The sequence below is a fragment of the Alligator sinensis genome, unplaced genomic scaffold (genome assembly GCF_000455745.1).
Source record: "Alligator sinensis unplaced genomic scaffold, ASM45574v1 scaffold264_1, whole genome shotgun sequence".
In the NCBI taxonomy this organism is placed as follows: domain Eukaryota; kingdom Metazoa; phylum Chordata; order Crocodylia; family Alligatoridae; genus Alligator; species Alligator sinensis.
Window position 1 is genome coordinate 4094000 of NW_005841831.1, and position 26674 is coordinate 4120673.

Here is a 26674-nt window from a genome sequence, read left to right on the forward strand (position 1 = left end):
GAATTACAGCTCACCTTTTCTCTTGGAAGCAGCATCCCAGTTGTCACAAAAGTGTAATCAGTGCATTAGAGGAGGTACCAAGCTCCCTTTTGTAGAACTAGGTGGAACCTAGCCAAGTGCTGGCTTTCTGCTCAAGGGCAAATGACAAAAAATGGATCCTACAGTGTACAAATTAGTAGTTGCTTGCCACTTCGTATGACCTCATCCTAAAATGAGCAGGTTGGGAACTGTCTCCGTTTAGTGAAAACTTTTACTTCTAGAGGAAGTGTGAGAATTCAAAATCCAGCAGCTTTCAGGCATTTCCTTCTGAATAAAAAATTAGCATCACAATACTGTGGTCTGGTCTTTATTAGGTTTTTCCCCACTGCTATCATGGAGTCTTGGCAAAAGGGCTAGTATGACCCCTGTGTCATCCGGACTGACTTAATGGAGCTGCTAATTGTCTCTGCTTGTGAAGCTGCAGGTGAGAGAAGAAGTAATAACACTAACAAAAGGCAGTGTGGACACAGCCATAGGAGGGTGACAGCTAAAGCATTTTCTACCAGATCTTACAACATGGGATTTGTGAAAGTCACTGTTGCTCTAGTTAGACAGTGGTCTGAGGAGAAACTCCATGGTGCTGAGGAGTGAAGGCCTGTATTTTGAGCCACTGTATCCTGTGAGGTTTCCTGTTGGTCTTACAGAGCAGGTGGTCTTAGGCTTCCAGTACTTGGAAGGTTCATGTTCTGCTGTGGCTGACAGGAAAATGAAACCAAATCCATTGTGAAGCAAAACTGCCTTTTTTTGTGAGTCCTCAGTGTATGGCAAATGGTTTCTTTGGTTAACCTCTAGCTAAATTAACTGAGATCAGCTTTTGTCACTTTAGAAGGGACTTTGCTTGTGTTTTGACATGTCTAAGTAAGAGATATTAGTAGGGCAGGTAGTGACTGTTCAGAGAAACTATTCCTCTCCCAAGTTTATGTAACCCTTCTGCTGGGCACCAGTCGGCAGCAACAAGGGCAAGGTTAAAATTTCAGCATACCCAAAGAGTTTTCATTGTGGCTCGAGCTCCCACTCAGAAATCCAGGATCACTGAATTCGGCTGGGGTCTTCTGCATAAAGGAAACCTCCTTCTTGCAAGCAGTGTAAGCACAAAGAACAGATTTATTATGGAAAACAATGAGCAAAGAAAACAAAGGAAACACCAAATGCAACTCAAGCACTCTTAACTACAAAGTATGAGCATCTATACACATACTCCAGGGTGGAGGGGAGGCGCTTTAATTAGAGTGGGTCTGAGAGCCACTCTAATTAAAGCACATGAAGTGTCATATGTATTTAGAGTCCTATGTTTCAAAATGGTGGCGGGGGAGCTTTAACTAAAGCTCGTTCGACAAGCTTTTGTTAAAGCGCCCCACCACTATTTTGAAATGTGGCTGCATACATGTGATGCAGACGCTGCTAGGGTGTGCTAATTAGCACATTCCAGCAGACTCGATTAATCAAGTCAGCTCCGACGTGTGCTGATTAGCACGCGTCGGAGCAGAGCTCATGTGTATAGGTGTAAGGGGCCCCTCATTGCTCCCTGGGAAGGCTGTCGGGTGCTCATCTCCGCTTCCATGTAGTGGCTGCGAGGGGTTGACTGGGGCTCCAGTCAGCATGCCGCATCCCCAGAATTCCTAGTCCCAATCCCACAGCTCCATCTGGAGCAGGAAACTGCAAAAGAAGTCAAAGGAGGAGCCAGCTCTATCTGCACTGGGCCTGGACTGAACAACAAAAGAGGCAGGCCTCCTGCACTGTGGCCTGGACATACAACTGGTTCCAGACACACTGCTTAACTGTGACATAAACTGCAACAGCAACAAAATGTACCAGGACTCAGACCTGGCCCGAAACATGTCAGGCCTCAAGCCCAACCAGCAAAACTGCCAGGCTCCAACCCTGGTCAGTTTGCTCCAGGGATTAATATCCCCATGGTATTATCCCACTTAAAACCCAGGGAAAAAAGGGGGTAAAAGAGGAGAGAAGCTGATTCCCAGACTCTAAGACAGATGTTCTCTCCCTTTACCTTGGATTTCCCCTACACATAGCTCAAACCTGCTTTTCCAATGAAGAGGGGGGAGACCTCCTCACATGGAAAACAGTTTTCTGCAGCTTAGTTCCCCAGTTATGCAGCCGTCTCTGTAGCAGCTCTTGCTAGCTAGCTCTGCAGCTGGAAGACTCCTATATACCTTGGCATGACATAATCCCATATTTTCCAATCAGGGTTTGCCATGCTTCCAGCTTTTTTTTTTTTTAGCCAATTAATTTCAAACACTCTTCAAATCTAGCCAATGAGGCTAGGGGTCTGATTTTGCCTGCTTAGGTGACTTTCTGGTATGAGCACACAGCAGGGGGTGTGCCAAAACAAAAGCCACTTGTATCATTGTAAGGGGCTTTTCTGCCTACATGCAGACAGCACATTTCTCCAAGCCAGAGGAGAGGAGGCCAGATACACAGCAAGTATAGTGAATGTGAAAATATATATATATATATATATATATAGCAATACACTTTGCAGTCTAAACATGATATCCCACAACATGAAACTAGAACACCTGCAGTGCAAAATGGCTTGTACATTCTGTGTATGCTATATTTGTAGTAACCTCCAGAGAAAAATGCACTGTATTACCCAGTCGCTAATACAGACGAGTGCTAAATAGGCAAGTCTGAAATCCTTCCACTACATACTCCTACTGTGCTTCTCCATAAGAACAGCCATACTAGGTCAGATCAAAGGTCCATCTTGCCCAATATTTTATCTCTAGTAGGATAGGTAGCAGGTGCTTTAGAGGAAGAACCTGAAAAACAGGGCATGTGTAGAATGATCTGTCCCTCCCAGTTACCAGAAGCCAAAGGATTAGGGATGTTCTGAATTTGAGGTTACATCCCTCACTTGCATTTAATAGCTCTAGATCAGTGCTTCTCCACCTTTTTGGACTCGAAGCCTCCCTCATTAGATTCAAGGTCCCGCCCCACCCCCTCCCACTTTGTGATTTGAGTGGCACCAAATGTCAAAAACTAATTTATATATTACAGTGCTTACTTCCCTGCAGAGGGGCAAGGCAGCAAGAGTGGGGATTGGCCAGGCAGGGATAAGGCTCGACCTGGACTTACCTGCTTTTCTCTTCATGCCTCACTTATCTCTTCACACCTTGTGGCACTCTTCAAAGGATCGTGTGGCACCCCAGGGCACCACAGCACCCTCGTTGAGAGTCATTGCTCTAGATGGACTGATCCTCTATAAATTTGTCCAATTGCTTTTTGAAACCAATTATATTATAGGCTTCTACAACTTTCTGTGGCAACACATTCTGAATTTTAATTAAGTGATGTTGCATTAAGAAAAGGGGAAAAAAGAAAAAAGAAAATAAAAGGGCTTCCCTTTGTTTATTTTAACCCTGCTACTTGATTTACTATATCAAGTGCCCCCTACTTCTTGAGTTATGTAACATGGAAAATAATAGTTCTCCATTCACTTTTTCCAGACCACTCATACTTTCATAGACCTCTCTCATATACACCATTTAGCCATCTCTTTTCCAATCCCAACCTTTCCAGTATGGAAACTGTAAATTCTTTCCTGGTATGGAAACTGTTCCAGAGCCTTGATCATCTTTGTTGACCTTCTTTGCTACCTTTTCTAGCTTCTCTATATCCTTTTTGATATGGGGTGACCCACATGGTACACAGTATTCAGGATGTGGGCGAACTATGGATTTTTGTTTCCATGTTGCCTCCTCCCTTAGGTGTGGGTTAATATTTGGAAGTTTCTCTCCACAAGGAATGGGACAGAGACCCTCCAGAGGGCAGCACCAGTTTCTGCAGTGAGAAAACCTGCTGCTGCAGGTTTTGTAGGCTCAAAGCACAGTTCAGCTAGTGCATACAGCAGACTGATATCCCTGGAAATTTTAAACTTCTGCTCATTCACAGCGTGGGCAAGTGCAGGGCATATTCTCTCACAAAGAAAGATTGTGGTCCATTGGTAGAGCTGTTGAGTCTCCATGAACCCATTCAAACCTTAGGCAGTTTCCCCCATTCAAACCTCCGGTAGTTTCCCAAGACTGCTAGAAGGTGCGGGGCCCCCAGTACTAGGAACTGGACTGAATCTCAATTTATTTTACCATCCAGTGGCTCTGTCATGATCTATGTAGCCTCTTTGATTCACCCCTGACTTGGGGTTGCGTGGTATTTTGTTAAGAACCACCCTTGGGTCAATGGTTTTAGATCAGTCTGATAACTCTGGTCACTGGGTGGACTCTGTGATGTTAAGTATCTTGTACTTGAACACATGTAAAAAAAGATCAGAACAGGATAACAGGGCCCCAGCTCACCATGGAAGCACAGCTTTGTTTCCTAAAACCTCTGCTTGAAGTAAGTTTATGCATTTTTCTTGTGCTCCTTCCTCCAGGAAACAGCAGATATGCTGAAGAGTCACATTAAGGAGGAACTGATGCAAGTTGAAGCAGATGAGTCTGTTTATGAGTCCATGGCCCATCTCTCCACTGACCTGTTGATGAAATGTTCCCTAAATCCTGGCTGTGATGATGAGCTGTATGAATCCATGGCTAACTTAGTGTCTGGTGCCACAGAAGATCTTTGTACGTATAATCTTTATTATTAATCGAGTCTGCTCTGACGTGCTGTAATTACAGTGTGTTGGAGGTGCCTCCTGGTTTGTGTACAGGCACCCCAAAATGTTAAAAGGTACCATCTGTTCTTCACCTGAGTTTGTAAGCCCCTCTTTATAAAGTCTTATTTAGTTGCTGTGGAGATGGTTTTGTTTCTGGAAAACCAAGATTATTCTGAGTTCAGGTGAGAATAAGCAGCAGGGCCAGTCAAACTCTTCAAGAACAAAGCTCCTGCTGTGCCTAGTAATTAAGTGTGTTGGTGGGAGGAGGACTGTGGATAATGCAGACTATTGTGAAAGTTTTCTGCACAGAACTTGTTTTTGGATGTTTTGGATTCTCCTTTTGGGAGTCAGTGGATCTCTTCATAAAGTCTGAATGTGGTCCAGGCAAAAAAACATTGGTGCTTAAGATCACCAAGCTAAGCTTCTCTTTCCTCTGTATTTGAAATGTTTAAACTCCACAAAAGCCCAAACAAAATTGACTTATCCTTTTGTTGTGTTTAATTTATTTATTAGCTTTATATGCTGTGCTTCCCAAAAGAGGCTCAGGGGAGCAGAGTTACAACAGGGAATTACCATGTGCTGAGCAGTGGTGGCACAGTGCCAACTACTGTGCCACTGGTGGTAGCAGTGCCTCACTCCCCCAACGAAAGGCAGAACCTGGGGCTACAGTCCCAGGCTCCCCCTAACCCCATCCCCACACTACTGCAGGGTGACTTACAATAAAATAGATAAAATAAATACAGAACAAATAAATAGACATGGAAAATAGAAACAATAGATACAATAAAAAGCAGATAATGACAGCACAAAATATTAAAATAAAATAATATGTAATAGAAGACCCTCCCCAGACATTGACCTAAAACTTAACCACACCTGCTGAAGGCCTGCCAAAAACAAACTGAATAGACCAGGGGTGCTCAGCTTCCAACCTGTGGCGCTGTGTCATTTGGCCCATGGGGCTCCCCACAGATCCAAAAATTTGGCACTGGGAGAACAGTGGCATCACTCCCCTGTTGCCAAATCTCCAGATCCATGGGGAGCCCCAAGCCTGGCGCACTGGATCTGATGCCTGATCCAAGTGTGCAGGGCCAGGGAGAAGCAGTGCTGGGCCCCAGAGCCCAATACTGGCAGGAGGGGGCAGTGCTGGGCCCCAGGGTCCAGTCTGGCCTATGTACCAGCCCCATGCCACTAATTTGGCCTGTGGGGCCAAAAGGTTGAGCACCACTGGAACAGACCAAACTGAGTTCCTTGTAAATTACTATTTACAAGTCTTTAGAATTAAACTGTAAAATGTAGCTTCATTCTGAAAAGTGACTTTCAGTGGCAACACAGGGTTCCCCATTTTTGGGGGCTTGACAAGAAAATAGACTGAGTCAAGCAGCATACCTTGAATCTTATTACTAAGGAACGCCTTCTTAGTCAAGCCTGATAACTTCAATGAGTTTGCAGAATCTTGTAAGATGAGAAGTTATTGTTTTTGATGCATGAAAGAACTACATCCAGTTTTTACTCTCTGGTTGGCTTGCAGGGTTAACAAGAGCTAAAAAAATTAAAAATCCCAAACCATTCAGCCACTAAAATGAGCATCTGACTCTGATTTTGCACAAGGAGCCTAGTGGAGTGGTGAGGTGCCATTTTTAAGACTTCACAAAATAGAGCTGCAGTGCCATGGCAAGAAGGTTTGGCACCTGAGAAAAAACCCGCAGCGGCAGCCCGCCCTCTCCCCATACACTGATCTGGGGCGGCACACGTCCCCCCATGCTTGCCTGGGAGTGCACACAGCAGTGGGAGCCACCCTCCCTCCATCCCCACGTCTTCCCCAAATGAAGTGCTCATGGCTTCGTCCCATGCCCTGCTCCGGCTGGGCAGCATGTGTTGGCACCCTTTCGCTTCAGCACCTGGGATGGTTGCCCGCTCGCCCCCCCGCCAACCATCCCCTTGCTACAGCACTGTAGAGCTGTTTTTAATATGGAGGGTCTGTCCATAGAATTTGGTGTAACCATAGACCAGTTAGGGACAAAGTGGTTCCTCCTTTTTCCACAGAGCTGTGCTTTTGTTTGTTTTGGGTTTTTTTCTATACAAAGCGATGGTAAAAGGAACATAACTTCAAAGTCCAGCTACAGGAGCTGAGGAAACCCAAGCTTTTAATTTTAGAGATTTAAATCTTTAATCTATAAAACCTGCAATTGTAGAGACACTCTTGGAAGAGAACCTATTAAACTTGTGTGCTATGGAGTTCAGAGAAATGTTAAGGATCCCCCAAATTCTCATTAAGCACGAGTCCTGTACACTCTTCCTTTTGCTATGTCTCATGGTACGAGCTGTGTAATTAGCAGCTTCCCATTGTACTCCAGCTTTTCTGAGGCAAAAATTTCTATACTATTTATTGGTTTTGAGGTACTGCAAGAAACTGCAGCCTCCTTGTTTCCCTCAAGTGAACTGAGAGAATTGTGCACAAAATGTAGCTGCTCTAAAATTCTGTGATCATGCCAGAACAATGAAGCCTGTGTCTTAAAGAATGAAGAATTGACCTATGAATACAATTGGCTTTGTACACACTTGGTAAAACCTGACAGAAAGTGTCTCCTATTTATTAGTGGAAAAGGGGGTTTCATAAAAGGTAGGTACAGACACAAACTGAAACAAGTGCTTGTTTATTGTTGCTGTCTTTAAAAGCCAGTGAGTAGTGACTCATTTCTAGCAGGTTTAGTTCTCTGATACCTTAATGAGCAGCTGTTAAGATTTCTAAAGTCACTAGTTTCTGGAGCATGAGGATGGGGAAACTGAAAGCTAATTTTTCAGACTCGTCCAGCCTTGTGCACTGTAAGACCTGAGGTCCCAGCATCAATTCACCTCTCCCCCTGGTTTAACAGGCCAAGGCCCTTCATCCAAATTCCTATGATAGCCTCAGGCACACCAAGACCCCCTGCAAAGCTGTTGGTTGTGCCACCTGGCTATAAGGTTCAGATTCTGTGTGATCCTTCTCCCCCAGATCTCTGGCTCCAAGTCATATTCTCAAGTCATGCAACAAGAGGAATAGTTTTTGTAATTAGCAACATTCAAGGTATCTGCTTGATTTCATGCTTGATCATCATGCAAAACAAAGATATCTGGGGTACAAGGATGTGGCAGTTGTCTCTCCCAAGGTTCTTCTTCCATTAGGCATTTTTTTTCCATTTACTCACTGTATGTTATTCATTAATGTCAGAACCCTCTATACCTATTTCACTAGATTATATCATTCATCTAATGTTGGTTTTATGCTCACTCATGTGCCATCCTCTGGTGAAGATGGGCATGGGGAACAATGCTCCAAGATGCTTTCCCACCCCCTTACAAGGTTATTGGTCTTCTATTTTTTGAGCATAGAGAGTTAGTTAGCTGTATTAGTCTGAAGTCAGGCAGAAGGCAGGGTAGACTTTCATTTTCTATGAATAAATGTAGTTAGTCTATTAGGTGCAAATATGTCTTACCATCTTCATTCAGCTTTGCCTGTCTGGGGTTGGCAGACTTTATTACACTTATATTTGACTGTCTGCTTTCATGCAAGTTTCCAGCATAATTCTCAGCGAGATATGATGCTTGGGTTTGCCTGCTTTTGATTTTGTTCTTTCATAGCAAAATTTAATGTGGCTTTGGATTGGAAAAAGAAAAAAATGGACCCCATACAAAAACATGCCATAGTCATGCCATTAGTCATGTTTTAAAACTAAATAGGGTTGGTTAACAATTCATTAATGTCCCTTAAAGCATACCTGATGTTTACACTGGCTATAATTACTAATAATGATATAAAACAATGACCACTTGATACATGATTTTTCTTTGCTTGAAGTAGATGAATAGTTTTTTGGCTATTTAGATTGGTTTTGCTCAGAAAAGTAGCAGCTACGTGATCTAAAGCTTTGACTTCATGGCTTCCTGTTCCTGTAATGGTGTATTAGTTCTACAGAACATGGACAAAGAGGAACATGGTGCTATCTATCTTTTTCTATTCAGAAAATAAAATGAACTTTGTATTCCCTCCACTCCCCTATTCCATCCACTTCTGAATCCAAAAACCAGCAGGTTAGTTAGACTGTAGTTGTCCATGGCTCATTCATATAGGTTGCAAATACCATTTTATTAACATTATTAATTATTTGGATGCAAAATGAAAACTCACTATACAAATAGGCACTCTACAGCTGATAGTTCAGGATACTCAGTCTTGGGCTATGTGGGTTTTAAACTGGCTGAGAGCTAGCAGTCTAGCCACAACAGCACAAAGCTCATTGAGGGCTTCAAAACATGCTTGAGAAATTGAGTAAACATTCAGGTGATTAATCTGTATCAGCTCAGGTGTGTCTGTGTGAGTTGCAGTCACTTCATTGACTCTTGTAGACAGACTCTTATAGACAGTAACTACCAGAAATTCTCAACATGCATTTGGTGCCCTCACTAAATGATGTTAATCATGTGTGCTGTTATGTCTTCCTGAGCTGTGCATTGGAAGCATCTGGAGACTGGAAGAATGAAATCTTCCACAATGGCGTATCATTTTTGGTTACATGAAATCCAAACCGTCAGAACAGAAGCTTCTTCAAAAATTAGACTTGTCATAACAAAAGCACTTGTATTAAGCTGGCTACAATGAAGTATATTCCTTTTTATTTTGGTGTAGGTATATAATTCTCATTGGTCTCAATGGGATTTAGCACACAAACAATGGTAGGGTTGTAAATTGTCCATCTTTCTTTTTGTTTCTTACCATGAAGTCAAGTAGCTGGTGGGTGGTCTCAGGGACAGTATTTTAGAAATGTCATCTGATTGTATTGGGTGTCTACATGGAAAACACTGTTTGAAGACAGTCATTCAATTGCTGTTCACAATTGTGCTTCCAGATGTTGAGATGCTCCAATCAAAATCAGACACCCCGATCACTAGAGATGAGATTTCTATGAGAACCAAAGACTCTATGCTGCGCAAATTTTTAGAAGGTGAGAACTGTAGGCTTGCAAGTGCATGTGAGGGGTGGTGGGGGTTGCTCTGAATGAGGAGGAGCCTTTTCTTTAGTATTAAACCATTCAGATGCAAGCAACTTGAAATATCTTCCTGATGTGGAAAGCTAGAAGCAGACTGGTACAACTTAAAATGGTAACAATGTCTGGTAAAATGCTCAAGGTATCAGACCTGCTTGGGACACAGTACAGTGCATTGAGAACTGGGAGTTTCTGCTGGCAGTGTTGTATTATTGAATAGTTATACCAGTGAAGATTGAAGAGACATGGCCTTTGTCTCTCTAATTCACTATCTAACTTCCTAGATTGGTCAAAGGCCCCTCTCCTGGGCAAGGCCAACCTAACACCAGAGAGAAGAGGAGCCAAATGCTGATTTTTCAGAAATGAAAGCTGTCCTTTAAACCCTCATTTGTTGTACCAACCCAAAGTGTTCAGGGAGGAAGACCTATTTAAGATATGGTGGGGAGGGTAGCTTGTTGGGGTCAGTGACTTTGCAGTATGCTGCAGTCACTTTCAAGCTTTTTTGTCATAACCATGAGGGCTAGAAATTTCCCTTTATTGCATTTCAGAACAGAGGTTCTCAATTGCCCAACTTCAGGATTCTTAACTAACACTAAATAAGGTGATATTTGTGTTAAAATGGCAAGTTGGCCATTCAGCCTCTAAAACAGCTTATCCACTTGTGCTGAGTTCTGGATGTCCAGTATCTTCCCTTGTGTAAAACATGACTTTCTGACTCGAAGTGGATTGTTGATTAAATTAGTGGAGTGTCAGATTCATCTTTGTAAAGGGGAGGTTGTCTTGGACTTTTTGTATGGAGAGCCACAGCATCTCTCTGCAAAATGGGACTCCAGGGGTGCTTTTGTAAGAAAACATCCTCCACTGAAAGAGGAGGAATAAAACTACGTGAGATTTGGAACCATCTTAATCTGTACAGGTACATTCATTTGTGGTCCGCATCTGTTAACTGAATTTGATGTCAGCTACTATGTGTTGTGACCATTCTATACCATTGGCCTCCAGTTGTGATGGGCAAGGGAACATTTTCTAGACAACATGACCCTGGTTACATTGCAAGTAGTGGAAAGAATTGTGAAGCCATTGTATTTGCCAAATTTGTTCCCTGAACAATACCTGGTATTTGAGACCAGATCTGTGCAAATAAAACTTTCGCTGTGGCAGCAGTGGACCCATTTCATACTGGCAAAATGCTTTTTCCTTTGTCACTTGTAGCTTATTTTCCTTGTTGAACCTGTTATACATTAAACACAAAACTGTGTTGGAAGCTTTTGTCAACAAAGCTGTGCTCACCAGACTCTGAAGCAGTGATTCTCAACTAGGGTGTTGTGGCACCCTGGGGTGCCTTGAGATCCTTCTAAGGATGCTGTACCATGCTAGCAGTGTTGGGTGTGCAAACGTGACCCACAAGATAAAACCCAGAGATTTAAAATAGGAATTCATAATATTAAAAATGTTGTGAGCCAGTGTCTTTCTGATTTCTTTTCAACAGAAGAATTGCTCTAGTATTTTTCTGTAGTCAAAAAGTGAAAGAAAACTAAGAGCTGGTGATTTCTAAAGGTGTCTCAAGTCTAAAAGAGTTGGGAACCACTGCTCTGAAGCATGTGCCCGCCCTGGGTATTGTTCTGGGAAATCCTGTTGCCTGCTGCCACCTGCCTGTGCTGCTGTGAGCCTGCAGGGTGGAACATGGGTCTAATAGAAGAATTGGCTATTAAGTGAAGCCAAGAAAATTAAACAAAGATGTCTTGGCCAGGAACTTAATGTGGCACTTGGGGCGCTTGTACACATGATGCTATTAACATGTACATGTGATGAAAATGTCACTGTGTGGCTTAATGGTGTCATGGTGTACACGTGCAAGACTTTGCGGGGTTTTAAATGATTTTACATTGTTGCAAACTAAACTACATCCAGATATAGTTTAGTTTGCAGTGTTGCAAATTGCAACGATGCAGCTGTCAGCTCACCCCTTAGTTGCAGGAGAGGCGGGCAGGCTCCACAGAAAAAAAAGGATCAGGCCCCTCAACACTTCTGCCTTCAGCAGGTGCCTGCTGGAGGCAGAAGTAGTGATGGGCCCGATCCTTTTTTTTCCTGATGGAGCCTGCTTCCCTCTCCCATGGCTGGGGGGCAAGCTGATAGAGGGCCAAGTGGCCCTGGAGCTGCAGGGGCCCCCAGTCCTTCCCTCCACAGTGGCAATGCCCCCTGGGGCCACCTGGGCAGGTTGCTAGCAGACCAGGTGCTGCCCCAGGTCAGGGTTGGGGAAGAGCTGGATCAAGCCGGGTGCTGCCTCCAAGCTGGGGCAATACCTGGCCCACTAGCAGCCCACCCAGGCAGCCCCATGGGGCACCACCATTGTGGAGGGAAGGACCGGAGTCCCCCCAGCTTAGGGGCCAGGGGCCACTTGGCCTGCTGGTAGCTCGGCCCCCAGCAGCAAGACTCAGGCAGGTCTGTTGGAAAAAAGGATTGAGCCCCTTGCTGCTTCTCCCTTCAGCAGGTGCCTGTTAAAAGCAGAAGCAGTAAGAGGCCTGATCCTTTTTTTTTTTTTTTTTTTTTTTTTTGGGGCCTGCCCCCTTTTGGGGGGGGGGGGGAGGGGGGTGGAATTGCCAGTGGACCGAGTGACCCCTGAGCTGTGGGGTCCCTGGTCCTTCCTTCTGCGGTGGCAGTATTTCCCAGGGCCACCCAAGTAGGCTGCTAGTAGGCTGGGTGCTGCCCCAGCTCAGAGGCAGCACCCGGTCTGATCCAACTCTTCCCTGGCCCCCAGCTGGGGCAGCACCCGGCCTGTTAGCAACCCACCTGGATGGCCCTGGGGGGTGCCACTACCATGGAGGGAGGAACCGGGGTCCCCTCCAGCTCAGGGGCCGCTCAGCCTGCTGTCAGCTCACCCCCTGGCAGTGGGCAGGATCTGACCAAAAAAAAAAAAGAAAAGGCTCAGGCCCCTCATCGTAATGTGACAGAAAAATTGAAACAGTTTAATCCTCAGGGTTTTATTCTATGCCCCACTATTTCAATTTAGGGGGTGTAGAATAAAACCTTGGGTATTAAACTCCCGTCACGTGTAAAAGTGCCCTTGGATTTCATACTAATGTGATGGAGGAGAAAAAAATCCAGTTGGGAGACATAATCGGCACTGGTCTTAGACACCCAACCAGCATCTGATATCCAGCTGTACTGCCCTGCTGGCTCCCAAGCCTGATCTGATCTCTTTTCCAAAGCTGCTGCTTTTGCATTTTCAGACTACACTCAGTCCCCAGCTCCCCACTTACCCTCAGACATGATAAGAGTCCCCATCCAACACTTCTCTGACTCTTCAGATTCCTGCAAGATCCTGTTTCAGTTCCCTGTGAGGGATCCATCTGGCGCAAGAATGGGACTGAAACTGTGGCTTTTAATTTCCTACCCTGTGTGGCCCCTGCTAGTGCTGTCACTCTGTGCTGGTGGCATAACAAGCTGAGTGGGCATCTGGGGCAAACCCTGCAGGTGGGGACGCAGGGGGGACACAGTTCTGGGGAGGTGAGCAGGGGGCAGGGGAGGCCCATGGATTCTGAGGAGGGGGAGGAATGTGGTTTGAGGGCAGGGGGTGAGGGGGCAGGAACTGCTAAACAGTCCCGGCTCAACTGTAGCTGTCCTACATGTTCTGCCTGGCCCAGCTGTTGCTCTTAAAGCAACAGCAGCCAGGAATTATTTCAGAGTTCCCAGCATGGTAGTGCTGCCAGGACACGGACTCTGTAGGGGTTGGGAACAATTCCAGTGTCCTCCTAATTTGGCTTCTGGGGAGGGTGCCCCTCTCGCCCACTCCTAGTTATGCTGCTGCTCTGTGGATCCCACTGTCCTTGCCAGCCTTACAGATTCACATGCATCACTGAAGGGAGGAATGCTTCAGTGTTTAAAGCATGGGCTTAGGACTGATTCAGTTCCCTGTCATTCAGTAAACTCTGAGTAGCCTTGGGCAAATCACTTAGCTAGCCTGCCTCAGTCACAGGAGAATTGTGAGGATGGAGGCACTAGGGACTGCAAAACACTCTGTGGCTATGGTAATAGGGGCCAAATTCATATAAAAGCATGGCCTTTTATATTAAGTTCCAAGGGGAGTTGGTTCAGCTTCGCCAAGATATCAGCATTCCAGTTTGTTAACCGCCTGCCTATGGCCAGACGGGACTGATTGCATGAGATCTAAGAAGCTAGAAGCTTCCCAGCTTCCTGCTGGGAAGACAGGAACAGGTTCCATTTTCAGTGTTCCCTTTGTCTCTTCTGCTCTTTTCATGTGGCATACTTTAAGTTCCTTATCAGGCTCATCGTAGCTGTCATGCGCAAGGAGCTAGTATGTAGGTTCTTGGGGGCCTTTTGGGGTAAATTGTAGCCTTCACTTGCAAAACGGGGTGGATGGGGGCATGGCAGGTAGCAGCGGCACTGAGAGGGGGGACTACAGGGGAGCTATGGCAAATTTTGGTGTGCTGCTGCCCCCTTCCATAGCCCCCTCTCCAAATGCTGCCAGTGCCTTGCCTCACCTGCCCTGAGCACAGCCCACCCTTGCCCTGAACACAAATCTGGGGGGCACATGTCCCTATGCCTCCCCTGGGGGTGCACACAGTGGCCGGGAGCTGCCCCTCCCCACACTCCCGAATAGGGTGGCCATCATAGAGGACAGTCCAGTTGTCCTCTGTTGATATGATACTGGACACCTTTATGTCCTTTATTTTTCTCTTCAAGAAAAAAGTAGAGGACATAAAGGCATTGGGTTTCGTGTCAATAGAGGACAGAGGACAGAGTAGTAGAAAACTGGAATGTCCCTTTATGATGGCCACTCTATCCCTGGACGAGCCATCCGTGGCTCTGCCCCACAGCCTGCCCAGCCCTGGCTGGGCAATACCTCCTTCTGCCTCTACCCCAGCCCCACTCCCTCCCTTACTGTGGGGGCCTTGATCTGCCCCTCTCATGCCCCTTCCCTCCCCCACGCCCTTTTCCCCCCACAGACTTACTGGCTGGATGTTGCTCTCCAAGCTGCCGGGCTGCATGTTGGCAATTGGATCGGTATTGGCTGATATGGCTAGTTAATAACTGGTCATCGGGATTGGCCAAAAAAATCTTTATCCCTGAACCCCTAGCACTGACTCTTGTTGCCTTTCAGGCAGTAGCGTAGATATGCCAGATTCAGAAGAAAATTCTTACCTGCAGTGCAGTGGGGAAGATCTTTACTACACTATAGCACAGGATGACTTTCCTTCAGAGGTGGCTAACAGGCCTCCAGTTCCTGTTCCAAGGCCGGATGCCAGCTCCCCACCACCAGACAAAGAGCTGTACATTTCCAAAGGTGAGTCCTGTATCAGAACAACTTGTAGTCAAAGCTACAGAATACAGCTTCATGGCGCATGTATGGTAGATGGGGAATAGAGATGTACTCCAGATGCCAAATGCTGATCAGAATCCACATCTGGTTTCCCAAATCCCCAGAGTTTGGATTGTTCAGTTCTGGGGTCCTGGTTCAACTTGCAAGAGGTAACACCCCATTTTGAGATCCAGTTCTTGATCTGAGTTTCACTCTTTTGCCTACACTAGGTATATCCCAGAGTTGCAAGGCAGCTATTAGGCCAGTGGGCAAACTGAGACATAGAAACTGTGGCAGTGTGATACAGAATGGAAAGAGCTGTGGAGACAACTTGGGAGTCCTGACTCCAAGCTGCTACTCTAAATCACACTCACTTTCATCAAAATTATTAAATACCTCTGGAACCACAAGATAAAATATAGAAAAGCCATCCTTATTTGCTGTGGTTTTTCATATGATCTGGTAGATTTCAATTAAATTAAATGGAATTGTCAGGTCAAGTATTTTAAAGGCAGATTTGGAAATCCCGGACATAATATTTCAAGTACATTCTAGAAATATTATAGTAAAGCATAGGAAAGTCACTTAGGATGACCCCCAACAGCAGAGTGACACTAAAACACCTGTGGAAAAACATATGCAGACCTTGCTTAGGGCTGGATGGGTTGAATCAACTGATGTTCCAGGGAAGGAAGTTCTCATACTGTCCCTGTCCCATTTTCTTTCACAATTGTCAGTGGGGTTGCATGGGTTGTAAGGTAGTGCAGAATTGGCTTCATTTCTCATTCTTTCTCTCCTGCCTGATATGCAATCTAGTATCTAAAGAATATGTGTCTTACAGTTTTTGCACAAAAAGCCCGAAGACCTGAGAATCTTTATATCTCTTCAGAGAGGGTTAAGAAAGGTAAGTGTGGTGTCTGCACCTTGAAAAAAACGACTGACTTAGATTCATGTGTGAAAGTTATATACTGGCTTACTTCCATTGCTGGAGTGGACATAGCCACCTGCAACCTCTCAGCTAATGCATTGTTGAGACACAAATGTGTGTCTAATTTAAACTTAATTCATAAGAAACACCCCTAACATATTTTAGATTCCACCAGCACTTGGATGACCCTTTACCTTTAAGTCTTTGAGCTGTTTTCAAAGAGTATCTGGAAAGAATCTAGTTCTGTGGCTGGGGGTGGGGAAAGCTTTTTGATTCATGGATTTTGGGAGATGGGTGATTTACTATAGGGGTGACAGGCTTGCTCCTATGTGTTGATTATAAGTCTTCAAGACTATCTGTAACGGGATGCATACCAGAGTCTGATGATGACATGCTTCTGCTTTCTGGGCTATACATCTCTTCTTCATTTTGCTTTTTTTAGCTTTATGTGATCTAAAGCATTTGTAAGGGAGTATCTAAAAACAAACCCCATTGATTTCTTGGTAGCTAACAATCAGCTAAATTAGTTGCAAAGCGCTGTTAGGCCAGTCACTTGCTATAGCTGCTAGGAAATGTCAGCTGTAGGTCACTGTTACTGGTATAAAAAGTATAAAAAGAAAATAAAATAGCTTCCTGTATTGAAAAAACAAGTAGATGTACAGTCAGGGACAGGATATTCTATATATACAGCTGGTTTATCTTTCTATCAGTCAGACTTAAGCTTATATAGAAAGCAAGACTTCTGTGTTTTTTCTGTTAGGTTTATAATGCTCATTCTAGGATGCTGTTAGGGCATTGTACCCAAAAACTTATGTAACCCTTGTGGTGGGCACTGTTTGGCAGCAACAAAGGCCAAGTTCAAATTTCTGGGTACTCAATAAGTTTTTACTGTGGCTCAAGCCCCCACCCAGAAAATTGGGGCCACTGAATTTGGCTGGGGTCTTCCCCATAAACCAAACCTCCTCCTGGCAAGTAATGTAAACACAAAAGGACAGAATTATTACAGAAAACAAGGCTAAAAGAGAACAAAGGAAACACCAAATGCAGTTCAAACACTCTTAACTACAAGGTATAGTCTCTAGTTTGCACCCCCTTTGGGGAGACTCCACCCATGCCCAGGCAGTCTGAGACGTGGCGGCTTACCCAAAAGGTTAGTTCTGGGGGCCTGCACCCCTATACCTGCTACTCAGCAACAGGTTGGAATGGGGGCTACACTGGAGAGTCTTATGAGCTGCTCCTTGGGGTTTGCTGCACCTCGGGGAGTTGGTAACGAGCGTAGGTCCTTCTGTGATGCAAGGGGCCCCTCACTGCTCCCTGGGAAGCTGTAGGGCACCGATCTCCACTTCCACACGGTGGCTTTGAGGGGGTTGTTGCGGCTTCAGTCAGCATACTGCACCCCCAAAATTCCTAGTCCCAATTCCACAGCTCTGCTGGGGCAAAATAGCTTCAAAAGAACTCTGCAGGCGTATCAGCACTGTGGCTTGGACATACAACTGATCTCAGCTACACAGCTAGGCTGAGACAAAGGAGCTGCTAGCATGACAAACGGATCAGGCTCTAGTTGCCAACCCTCCCAGATTGGCCGAGGGTCTACTAGAATCGGCATCAATCTCCCAGTGACTACTGAAAGCAATCCAGGAGATTTTAATAGGATGTTTTAAGAAAATAAATTCAATTAATGACATTGCATCATATTGGGGGAAAAAAATCTCCCAGAATAGCTTCAGTCAGAGTTGGCAATCCTACCAGGCTTCAACCCTGACCCAAAACTGCCAGATTCTAATCCTGAAAGTTTGCTCCAGGGATTAATACCCCCATGGGATGTTTCCCCTTTTCTTTCCTGGGTTTTGAGTGGGATAAAGAAAGAAGGAGAGAAGAGGAGTCCCAGACACTGAGACTCTCTCTCTTTGTTCATGTAGGCTCCTGGGATCCTCTCTGGGGTCTTCCTCCCAACTGCAGCTCCAACCAGCTCCCCTTTCTGTGTACCTGGTGTGATATCACTCTAGCTTTCCCAATCAGGGCTTCCATGCCCTTCTCTTAACCAGTTAATTTAAAAGATCACTGCCCAGTCTAGCCAATTAGCCTAGGGGTCTGATCTGATCTCCCCTGCTGAGTATGTCTGAAATCAATCTTTCCCTTTCAGTACACAGCAGGGTGGGTGTACAAAAGCCACAGGTGTCAGAACACCCCAGGGGGCTTTTTTGACTACCTGCTAAGACAGCCCTGCTTCTTTTCAGATCACAAGCAGAGATGAGAAAAGATGCAGAAAACATGAGTATGTACAGTAAAGCAGATGCATATTAAACATGATCATATTTAAAGTAGAACACACTTTGAAGTACAAAATTGCTTGTACCTTTTGTGTGTCTTACACATATATATTTAACCCAGTAAGTTCTGAACCATCCACAGGCCTCACTGACCTTAGAATGGGGTCATTAGCAGTAATATGCTGCTCTTATCTCGTTGTTTTTCACTCATAGTTCTCATAATACTTCTTCATGAAGAAAAGCAATGGGGAAATAGAGCCAGAAAGAGAAGTACTTTAGCAGGCCTATGGCAGAGCTGGGAAGATACTCCAGACCTGAGTCCCAGTCCAGTGCTTTATCCACTAAAGCACTGTTGCCTTCGACCATTGCTTCAATACATTCAGTATGTTGAGATGAATGTTGGTTTAGTAGCTTGAACACTGGATATCAATGGCACCTGACACCCACTCTGCTCTAACATTGGGCAAGACAGGTTTTCTCTCAGAACTTGTTTTTCCTGTGACATTTTGCATTTGTTTAAAATAAGCTACTAAGAACGGGAACCCTCATTATTATTACTATGTGCTTGCACACAAGTGCCCCAGGTTTTGTCTGGTACCCCTCAATTTTATTGTAACACAAACAGTTGCATACATGGTCAGAGCTAAGATTCTGAAAAACAGGATGTAGATGGTGTAGCACATCAACTCATAAATGCAGTGAACATTTCTGTCCAGTAAAAAAGAAACTAGAAGCTTTATTAATATGTTAGGGGGCTAGCACTATAGTATTTAGTTTAAGATCAAAGCAAAAACAAATATTGGAATGTGTACTAATTTGCTAGATTATATATAAAGTTTAAAAAAATGCTAGGCAAAAATTAATCATAGTCAAAAGATATTATATAATTAGTTCTTTAATCATTCCAGTTTAAATGCAGCTCTTTTATTCAGATTCATAAAGCAAAATCTAGCCTTCTTGAGCATCTTGACAGTACCTCTAGTACTTCACTGTTGGTCATTTCTACACCTGAGTTAATATTACCAAACCTGAGTTAAAGTTTTTAGCTAGAGCTAAAACCAGGATGCAGGGCTGTGAAATAGAAGAGAGGCATTACCATGAACAGCTAAGAGATAGAAAAATTGCAGAAGAAAGACCATAGTGTGGACTGTCAAGACCACAGTCATTTACACTGGTGGCATGGAGAGGGATTAGCCAGAATTAGGGAGATGACAATAAATAATGAAGTCACTTGACTCCCTCAGTGCTGCCAGAATAGAAATATCACTGCCCCTCCCAGGCAGTTGGTTTTAACATTTGGGTGGAGCAAGCATCAAAGGACACCCCTGCAACCTTCCTGCATCCGCCCCTGGTTGCATATCATAGAATGCATCTAAAATGGGTCACTTGGGTTGCTGGAACCACACACTTTCCTGAGCTGTCTGTTCAGATTATCTGCTATACCTCTGCACTAATTTAAGCATGTTTTTACCTGTCCTGTGACAAAAGTCCTGGATACCTGGGAGGTCTCCGCTTGTATAATTAACATTATAGATGTAAATTGCACCAGCTCTCCTAAGTTAGCTGCTGCAGTAGGTGGAACAACAGCACCTTTCTAATAGGTGCTGGGGAAACCTGTAAGAGCCTATTTGCATTAAGCAAATGCCTGACCCAGAATGGTTGCAGACACATGATACCAACACTGGTATAAGCTGTTGTGTTTTACTGCTATTTTTGTAGGAGTAACTTTACAGTGGAATCAAATGAATTAGGCCAGTGTAGGGCTGCTTGTCATGCATTGCCTCCTCGATAATGCTAATGTAAAACCAGATTCCACAGGCATGTGTTGTGTATCCAGGCCAAAAACTGATTGCAGAAATTCAGTGACATTTTGACTTTCTCTTTTCAGAACCAGCCGTCAGGCCAGTCAGGGACGCATCTCAGTCAAGCATATATGATCCATTTGCTGGGATGAAAACCCCGGGTCAGCGGCAGTTAATTACTTTACAGGAACAAGTCAAGACGGGAATACTCAACGTGGATGAAGCTGTGCTCCATTTTAAGGAGTGGCAACTGAACCAGAAAAAGAGATCAGAATCATTCCGGTTCCAGCAGGTACGTGCTTTTTTCTACCTGTTAGCTGTTTTCCAGTCCTGATCACTCAGTGACTTCAGTGCTCAACTTAGCCACTTAGCTACCTTCCTCCAGGTGACCCAACAGCCACTGAGGGCTGTTACTTTGTGACTCATCTCCACCCTGTAAGGTCCTGCCCATCCTGTCTGTGCTGAAACTTCATGCTTGTCAGTAGCCTGATCCATCTCCCAGCACTTTGCAAGCCAGAATGAAAGAAGGCTTTAGCCAGTGTCCAGAGGTGCTTCTTTGTGACTGGCAAGATGTTCTAGCAAACTAGTTTTAGGAAAAAGCTTTGATTAGCCTAATCCCTGTGTGGAGGTCAGTGTCTGAGAGCAGCTCAGTAGTTTGCAGCAGGGGCTGAAACACTAGCAGCCATATTGTAATGCTTCTGTGTTCAAGCCTCATTGGCTTTCCCAAAATTAATGCAGCACTAGGTTGTGTTATCATCACTGTCAGTTTAGGCTGTGTCAAACTTGACTATGGCATATGAGCTAAGGCTGTGGGTGCTATTGCCATTTGAGACTCTTTTTGGAAAGGCAGGACTGTACTTCTACCCCATTCTCTCCCACAAAGGTCCCCTTGATCCAGAGTGCATCATGTTAATTCCTCTTATGTGTTGCTTCACTAAAGTCCTGTGAGTGACAGCTAGCGTCCTCCAAGCAGAGATGAACTGAGATGTTGTTTGGAATCCAGTATGCTGCTACATACTAGCATAAAAACTAATCTTCTTTCCACGCGTATGCCTTCTCCCCTGGGCAGATGACAGTGCTCTGTTCTGAAATTCTGCTTTTTCATCTACCAGTTGCTCCTGTTCCTTTCCCACCTCTGTAAGTTTTCATCCTGTAAGGCTTTGTCCCCAAGAATGCCTTTCCATAATGTAACGTCTTTATCACCATAAGATGCAAAGATTACCATGCACTGCTGTGGTGTGGCAGTGACACATCAGGTCCAGTTATATCTCTGGACTTCAAGTTCCCACATATTTCAACAGGGAGGGAGTGTCCTTTGTAAGCTGGGAGGAATAAACAGCACTCTATTACTTGTGTTCATAATTGCCTCTCTCTCCAATGAATGTGGCTGGATGGTTATTTCAGATAGGGAGTGAGCAGCACTGCAGATCCTGTTCCTTTGCCAGTGTCAATAATAGGGGGGATACAAATCCAGAAATCGAGAGATACAGGGATAAGTAAAATCTTCTCTAAATGTTTTTTTTTGAAGATTTTTAATGAAAAGCATTGGTAGCTCTGCAAAACATGACTTATATATGCAGTAAGTATCTTCAAGTACCTTGGCTCCTGAAATGCAGTGTACACAATGTGTAACCTTCTCAGAGGACTGGATTAAAGCCCATTCACACAGGTTGGCCTAGATGTTATAGTACATGTTTGACTTTTAGTGGTATGAGTTGTTTTTTTTCTGGTTCTGAGACAGCACCCCTCTCCCAAAAGGAGTATTTCTGGGGGGAAAGGGGAAGGACTTCTGGTGGCAAAGGTCAGGGGTTAGGGGGTGGGATTTCTGGTTCCGAGATGGTGACCAGGGGGAGGGGCAACCCATGTGGCCCTTGACAGCTCACTAAAACTTGTTAAGTGGCCCGCCACCCAAAATAGTTGCTCACCCCTGGCCTAGAGCCAGATTTTGCAGATTGTGTGGTTTGTACTGTAACTTGGAAACAGATTTAGCCCAAATGTATTCTTGGTGCTGTCATAAAATTGTACATGTTCACTTATCCAAATCCCTGAGAAAAATGTCTTGTGATATTCTAGGAAAACCTGAAACGGCTACGAGACAGCATCACCCGGAGGCAAATGGAGAGGCAGAAAGCAGGAAGAAATTCTGGTAACAAATTCTGAGTCATACTTTTCTTCCAGTCAATGATGCTACTAATTGGGTAACTTGTACAGTATCTAACCATTAGTGCACGCATTATAATAGACACTGTAGGCTGAAACTTGTCTGCTGGTATTGTATTAACTGCATACTAAATTGGTGTATACACTGTACACCAATTTAGTGTACAGACAGTAGTCTGTAATATATACACATAAAATACATGCCTGTATAATGTATTAGCAAGTAAAACATGGGGAATCTACTTAACTGCCTATGCCTCAGTTTCCTTTTCTCCAAAGGGAGAAGATACCTGGTTGCATGGGTAAGGATCCATATTCATAAGCATAAAGTACGATGAAGATCTATGAGTTCAAGGACTGTATCAAAGGGTTGGGCAGTTGGCATTCTGTAGTGCCAGAGAGAGTTGTTTTAAGCTCTGGTTGAGCCAGCAGTCCTGGAAACTGCAAATTGCCTAAGGGTTAAGCCAACCCTACCTTTTCACAAAGATCTCTACTGCTGCAGCCAGGGAGTACCATGCTGGTCTGTCCACTGCTCTGAGCAGTCAGACTAGCATAGAAGGATCTGCTGCATCCCTGAGGGCCCTGCATGACTGTTGAATTCTGCTGCCCATTTCTTTTTATCCCTGCCAGAGAGTGCTGAGAGGCTGCTACAGTAAAACTTATGGAGCTGCTAGAGGAGTGTGGGGGAGTCAGGGAATAGGAGAGCTAAGGCTCGTATAAAGACTGGCAGCAGTTTGGGAGAGGTAGATCTGTGCTGTTATCAGTCTTTCACACAGACTTTGGTGCAGAGGGGAGATTTCTGTTCCAGAGCTGGTAACCCAGTGGGACTCCTTCAGGGAAGTCTAATGTTGACAGGAGCAGCTGAGGAAGCCCTTTCCCATAATTCCTTGGGGATAAGGAGGACTTTGTGCTCTCGTGATGTCCCTGACATCCTGCTCTGGGGTGCACAGCTGTGTTGTGGAAGCCTCAGGCAGGTGTGAGGGTAGGAGGCTTCCCTCAGGAATCGGATCCATTTAGGTTGTGCTTAAAATACTCATCCTGGAAAGGGGCAGATTGACATGGAATTTCCTTGGGTCTTTTGAACTGTCTGCAAGTGGCTCCAACACAGCTGTAAGTACATGTGGCTTTGAAATGTTCAGTCCCCTCAGCTGCACACTTGCACAAGATAGCATGGTATGATTTCCCCTCCAGCTGCTCTGTGCACATCTGGTCCCTGGGGCATGACTGAAGGCCTGGGCAACTGGAATATATTTAAAACTGGCTCCTTCCCCTTAACTCTGTCTCCCCCACATTGCAGCCAATCTGTTAATCCATTCCAGGCTCTTCTCTTTGGGCTGTCTTAAAAACACTACAGTGTCTCCAGGTGCAGCCTCCATTTGCTCTGAATCTCTTGCAAACTTTCTGGCTACACAGTACAAACAAGGCCATCCTCTTCCATGCTCTTAGTCTGTCCCAATGTTAGGCAACCCCCTCTTGTGTCATCATCCTTATCATGAGGAGAGGCCAGGCCAAGCAGATCCTTTCTGACAACACAGCTTTTGTCTCTTGGGGAAAGGGGAATGTTGAGATTGTCTTCTGGACCATTCTGTTTAGTCCTACTGGCCTGAGACTCCTAGATCTGAATCATTAGTTGTACTCACTCTGCCTGTCTCATAATTTGCCCAACCCTTAATGTTGCCCTAGTGCTTCTCATGTACCCTGTACTTTACAAGGGGTGTCCTGGATGGAGCACTGGTCCAGTACCACTGTTCTACAGGTTGTGGGGAGGCAGAAGGGATGAAGAGAACAATTCCATGACTTGTCCAGCACCATGTAGCAAGCCAGTGACAGTCTGAATCGCAGCACAAGAATCTTGACTTACTTTGGCTGTTACCATAGGACACATGTACAAAGCATGCTGCAGTGTGGTGTGGAGATACTCAAGTTAGATCTAAGTTACAGCAAGCAGTGGAACTGAGAAGCAGAGGACATTGGCCTGGGTGGAGTACTACCACAGCTAGACTGCTTCCAGCAGCTAAGCCAGCTTGTTCTGTGCAAACTTGAGTATTTCTGTGTAACACTGCATTGTGCTGTGTAGAGACCCACAGTACTCAGCCTGGAGATGAGAGCTAGAGCACAAAGTGGCTTATTCAGTCCAGTGTGTTTCTGCTGTGCAGGGAGAATAGTGATGCTATTTGCTAGTGTCACCCAAAGGTGGTTGTATCTGATCTTTCATGGGGAACACTTCCTTGGATACCTTAAGGAAGGGACAGTTAACCTTCTGACACAGAATGACCCACCCTAGGTCAGAGGTGGGTCTGTGCTAGGACATGGCTGCTGCCCCTGCTTGTCCCCATGGTGGCATGGGGAGAGTGCCCACAGCTGAAGCCCTAGCTCTGCAGACCAGATCCAGCGGTTCTGTGGGCTGGATTTGGCCTGCAGGCCATAGGCTGCCAACCCCTGCGTTAAATGTTGACGTGAATGATGTCACTTGGAAGTATCACCTTCCCCCTGCAAGTAAGAGCAGAGCTGTTGATCAGCCGCCCTAGCCTATTGTAACGTTGGTAGAAACTGAGCTGTGAAGACAAAATTCCTTGGTGGACTCTGAATTCTGATGTGAGGGAGTTCACATTTAACCTTTTGTATGGAAGTATGGTTGTCTACAGCACTTGAGAAAACCCTGACTGTGACTGAACTATGCTTAATCTCTCTGTCTAGACTTGGAAATCACTGAGCCTATTCGCCATTTGTATAATTCTCCTGGGAAAGTAGAATGCGGCATTTATGAATATACCCCCAGGAAAAGTGCTTTCCCACCAAAAAAGGAGCTAAAGCGAGGGGACTGGAAAACAGAGAGCACCTCAAGCACGACAAGTAAGTAGGTCCCCTGGTCCACCTGTTGGTACAGGACTGAGCTCACTTCCTCTCTTTGGCTCTTGACTTAGCTGAGAGAGCAAATATTGCCCTCCCAAATCCCCAAGACTAATACTGCAACACTGACTCATATGTGATCTACCCACACGGAATAGCTATAGATATCACGCCACCCACCAAACACAGACTGGCTGCCTCAGATGTGTTTTAGAAAGTCAAAGACGCCTTCAAAATTGCTACAACAGCAGCTGTGACCAGAAGCCACAGCACCCACATGGCCTCTCAAAATCTGAGAGACTGCATTTTGTGGTGTGGGATGCTGTCTTGCCCTGACTCCAATACTTGTATGTAATGCTAGGATTGTGAGGAGACCTCCCCATACCTCAAACTGGTTTAAAAATTATAGAGGGTTATCAGGTTGTAGATTGGTACCCTACTACTGCAGAGTCATCCAAGTACTGGCACCTGAGTACTGGCAACATAACCATCTTGGAGCTGTCAGATTGGCATAAAACTTGGGATTTCAAACTGGCATAATTTTGGTGTAGCAACTGTTACAGCAATTTCCTGAGGTGTAAACTGATATTGGAGTCAGACACTTTAATTTAAATGCAGCATTGGTGATTCTAATACAGTGGTTTTCAAACTTCCCAAAGTCATGGAACCTTTCCATATTACTTCTGTTGTGAAGTCCCCACCCCTATCCTAAAGACTGATGTAGAGCCAGATGACCTGGCCAGGCAATGGTGCCCCATTACCCCCGTCCCACTCCACCATTACCCCTAGTATCTTAATGGAACCCCTGATGACCTATCGCAGAGCCCAGCGTTCCACAGAAAACAGTTTGAAAACTACTGATTTAATGTGACTGCAAGGTACGGACCTGTGAAGGACCTCCTGGAAGCAAAGTGCAGTTGAATGAGCCTGGTCTTGGGATCCAAGCTGAGTGAAATGCAAAGACCAAGGACAGGGGATTGCAGAAAGGATGAATACTTAATTAGTCTGTCAAAATGAGGGTGTGGAGAGAGCAACTGTTACAGCTTTTTAAAATTATAACACTCTGCTGCTGATTTGCTCTAACACGGGGGTTGTTCGCTTGCGGTATGTGTACCCCTGGGGGTACTTGGGAAGGCCCCAGGGGATACGCGGTGGCAGTGCAGAGAAGCAGGGGTACATGGTAGGTGGAGGGGTGGGGTTGCCACCGTGCACTGCTTCCCCGTGCCCAGGTACCCCCGCTTCTCTGCGACACCCATAGGTGGCAGAAGGGGGGGGTAATGAGGTTCAGCCCCCACAAACACTGGGCAGAGGTAGGGCCACAAGGCAGCCCGCACATGAGCTTCTCGCAGCTGCAGCAGGGGTGGGGAGGGGCATGCACGCAGCAGTGACAGAGGGAGTGGGTCTAGGGAGCTGGGGCTGGGCCTGGGGCAGTCACTTGGAGCAGGACACAGGATGGAGCCATGAGCAGCTTATCTGGGGGTGCGGCTCCTGCTGCTGCATGCACCCCAGGAGGCACAGGGGGCAAGTGCCCCCGGATCTGCACAGGGCAGGGCAGGCTGCCGCTGCAGACTGGGGCCGGGGCTGCACCAAGCTCATCCTGGCGGGGGGAGTGGGGGAGGGAGGACTGCACTGTGGAGGGCAGCTGTGGCACTGGGAGGGAGCTACA

The 26674-nt window shown here is 45.4% G+C and overlaps 1 protein-coding gene across 1 annotated transcript in view; it reads left to right on the plus strand.

The window, feature by feature from the left end:
- The window catches only part of PIK3AP1 (phosphoinositide-3-kinase adaptor protein 1), an 84211-nt gene that overhangs the window by 50029 nt on the left and 7508 nt on the right, over positions 1-26674 (plus strand). The window contains exons 8-14 of the mRNA XM_014524619.2: positions 4433-4622; positions 9541-9636; positions 14801-14983; positions 15840-15902; positions 20085-20290; positions 22072-22144; positions 24856-25011. Of these exons, the coding sequence (XP_014380105.1) occupies positions 4433-4622; positions 9541-9636; positions 14801-14983; positions 15840-15902; positions 20085-20290; positions 22072-22144; positions 24856-25011 (967 nt within the window). The remainder of the gene's footprint in view (positions 1-4432; positions 4623-9540; positions 9637-14800; positions 14984-15839; positions 15903-20084; positions 20291-22071; positions 22145-24855; positions 25012-26674) is intronic.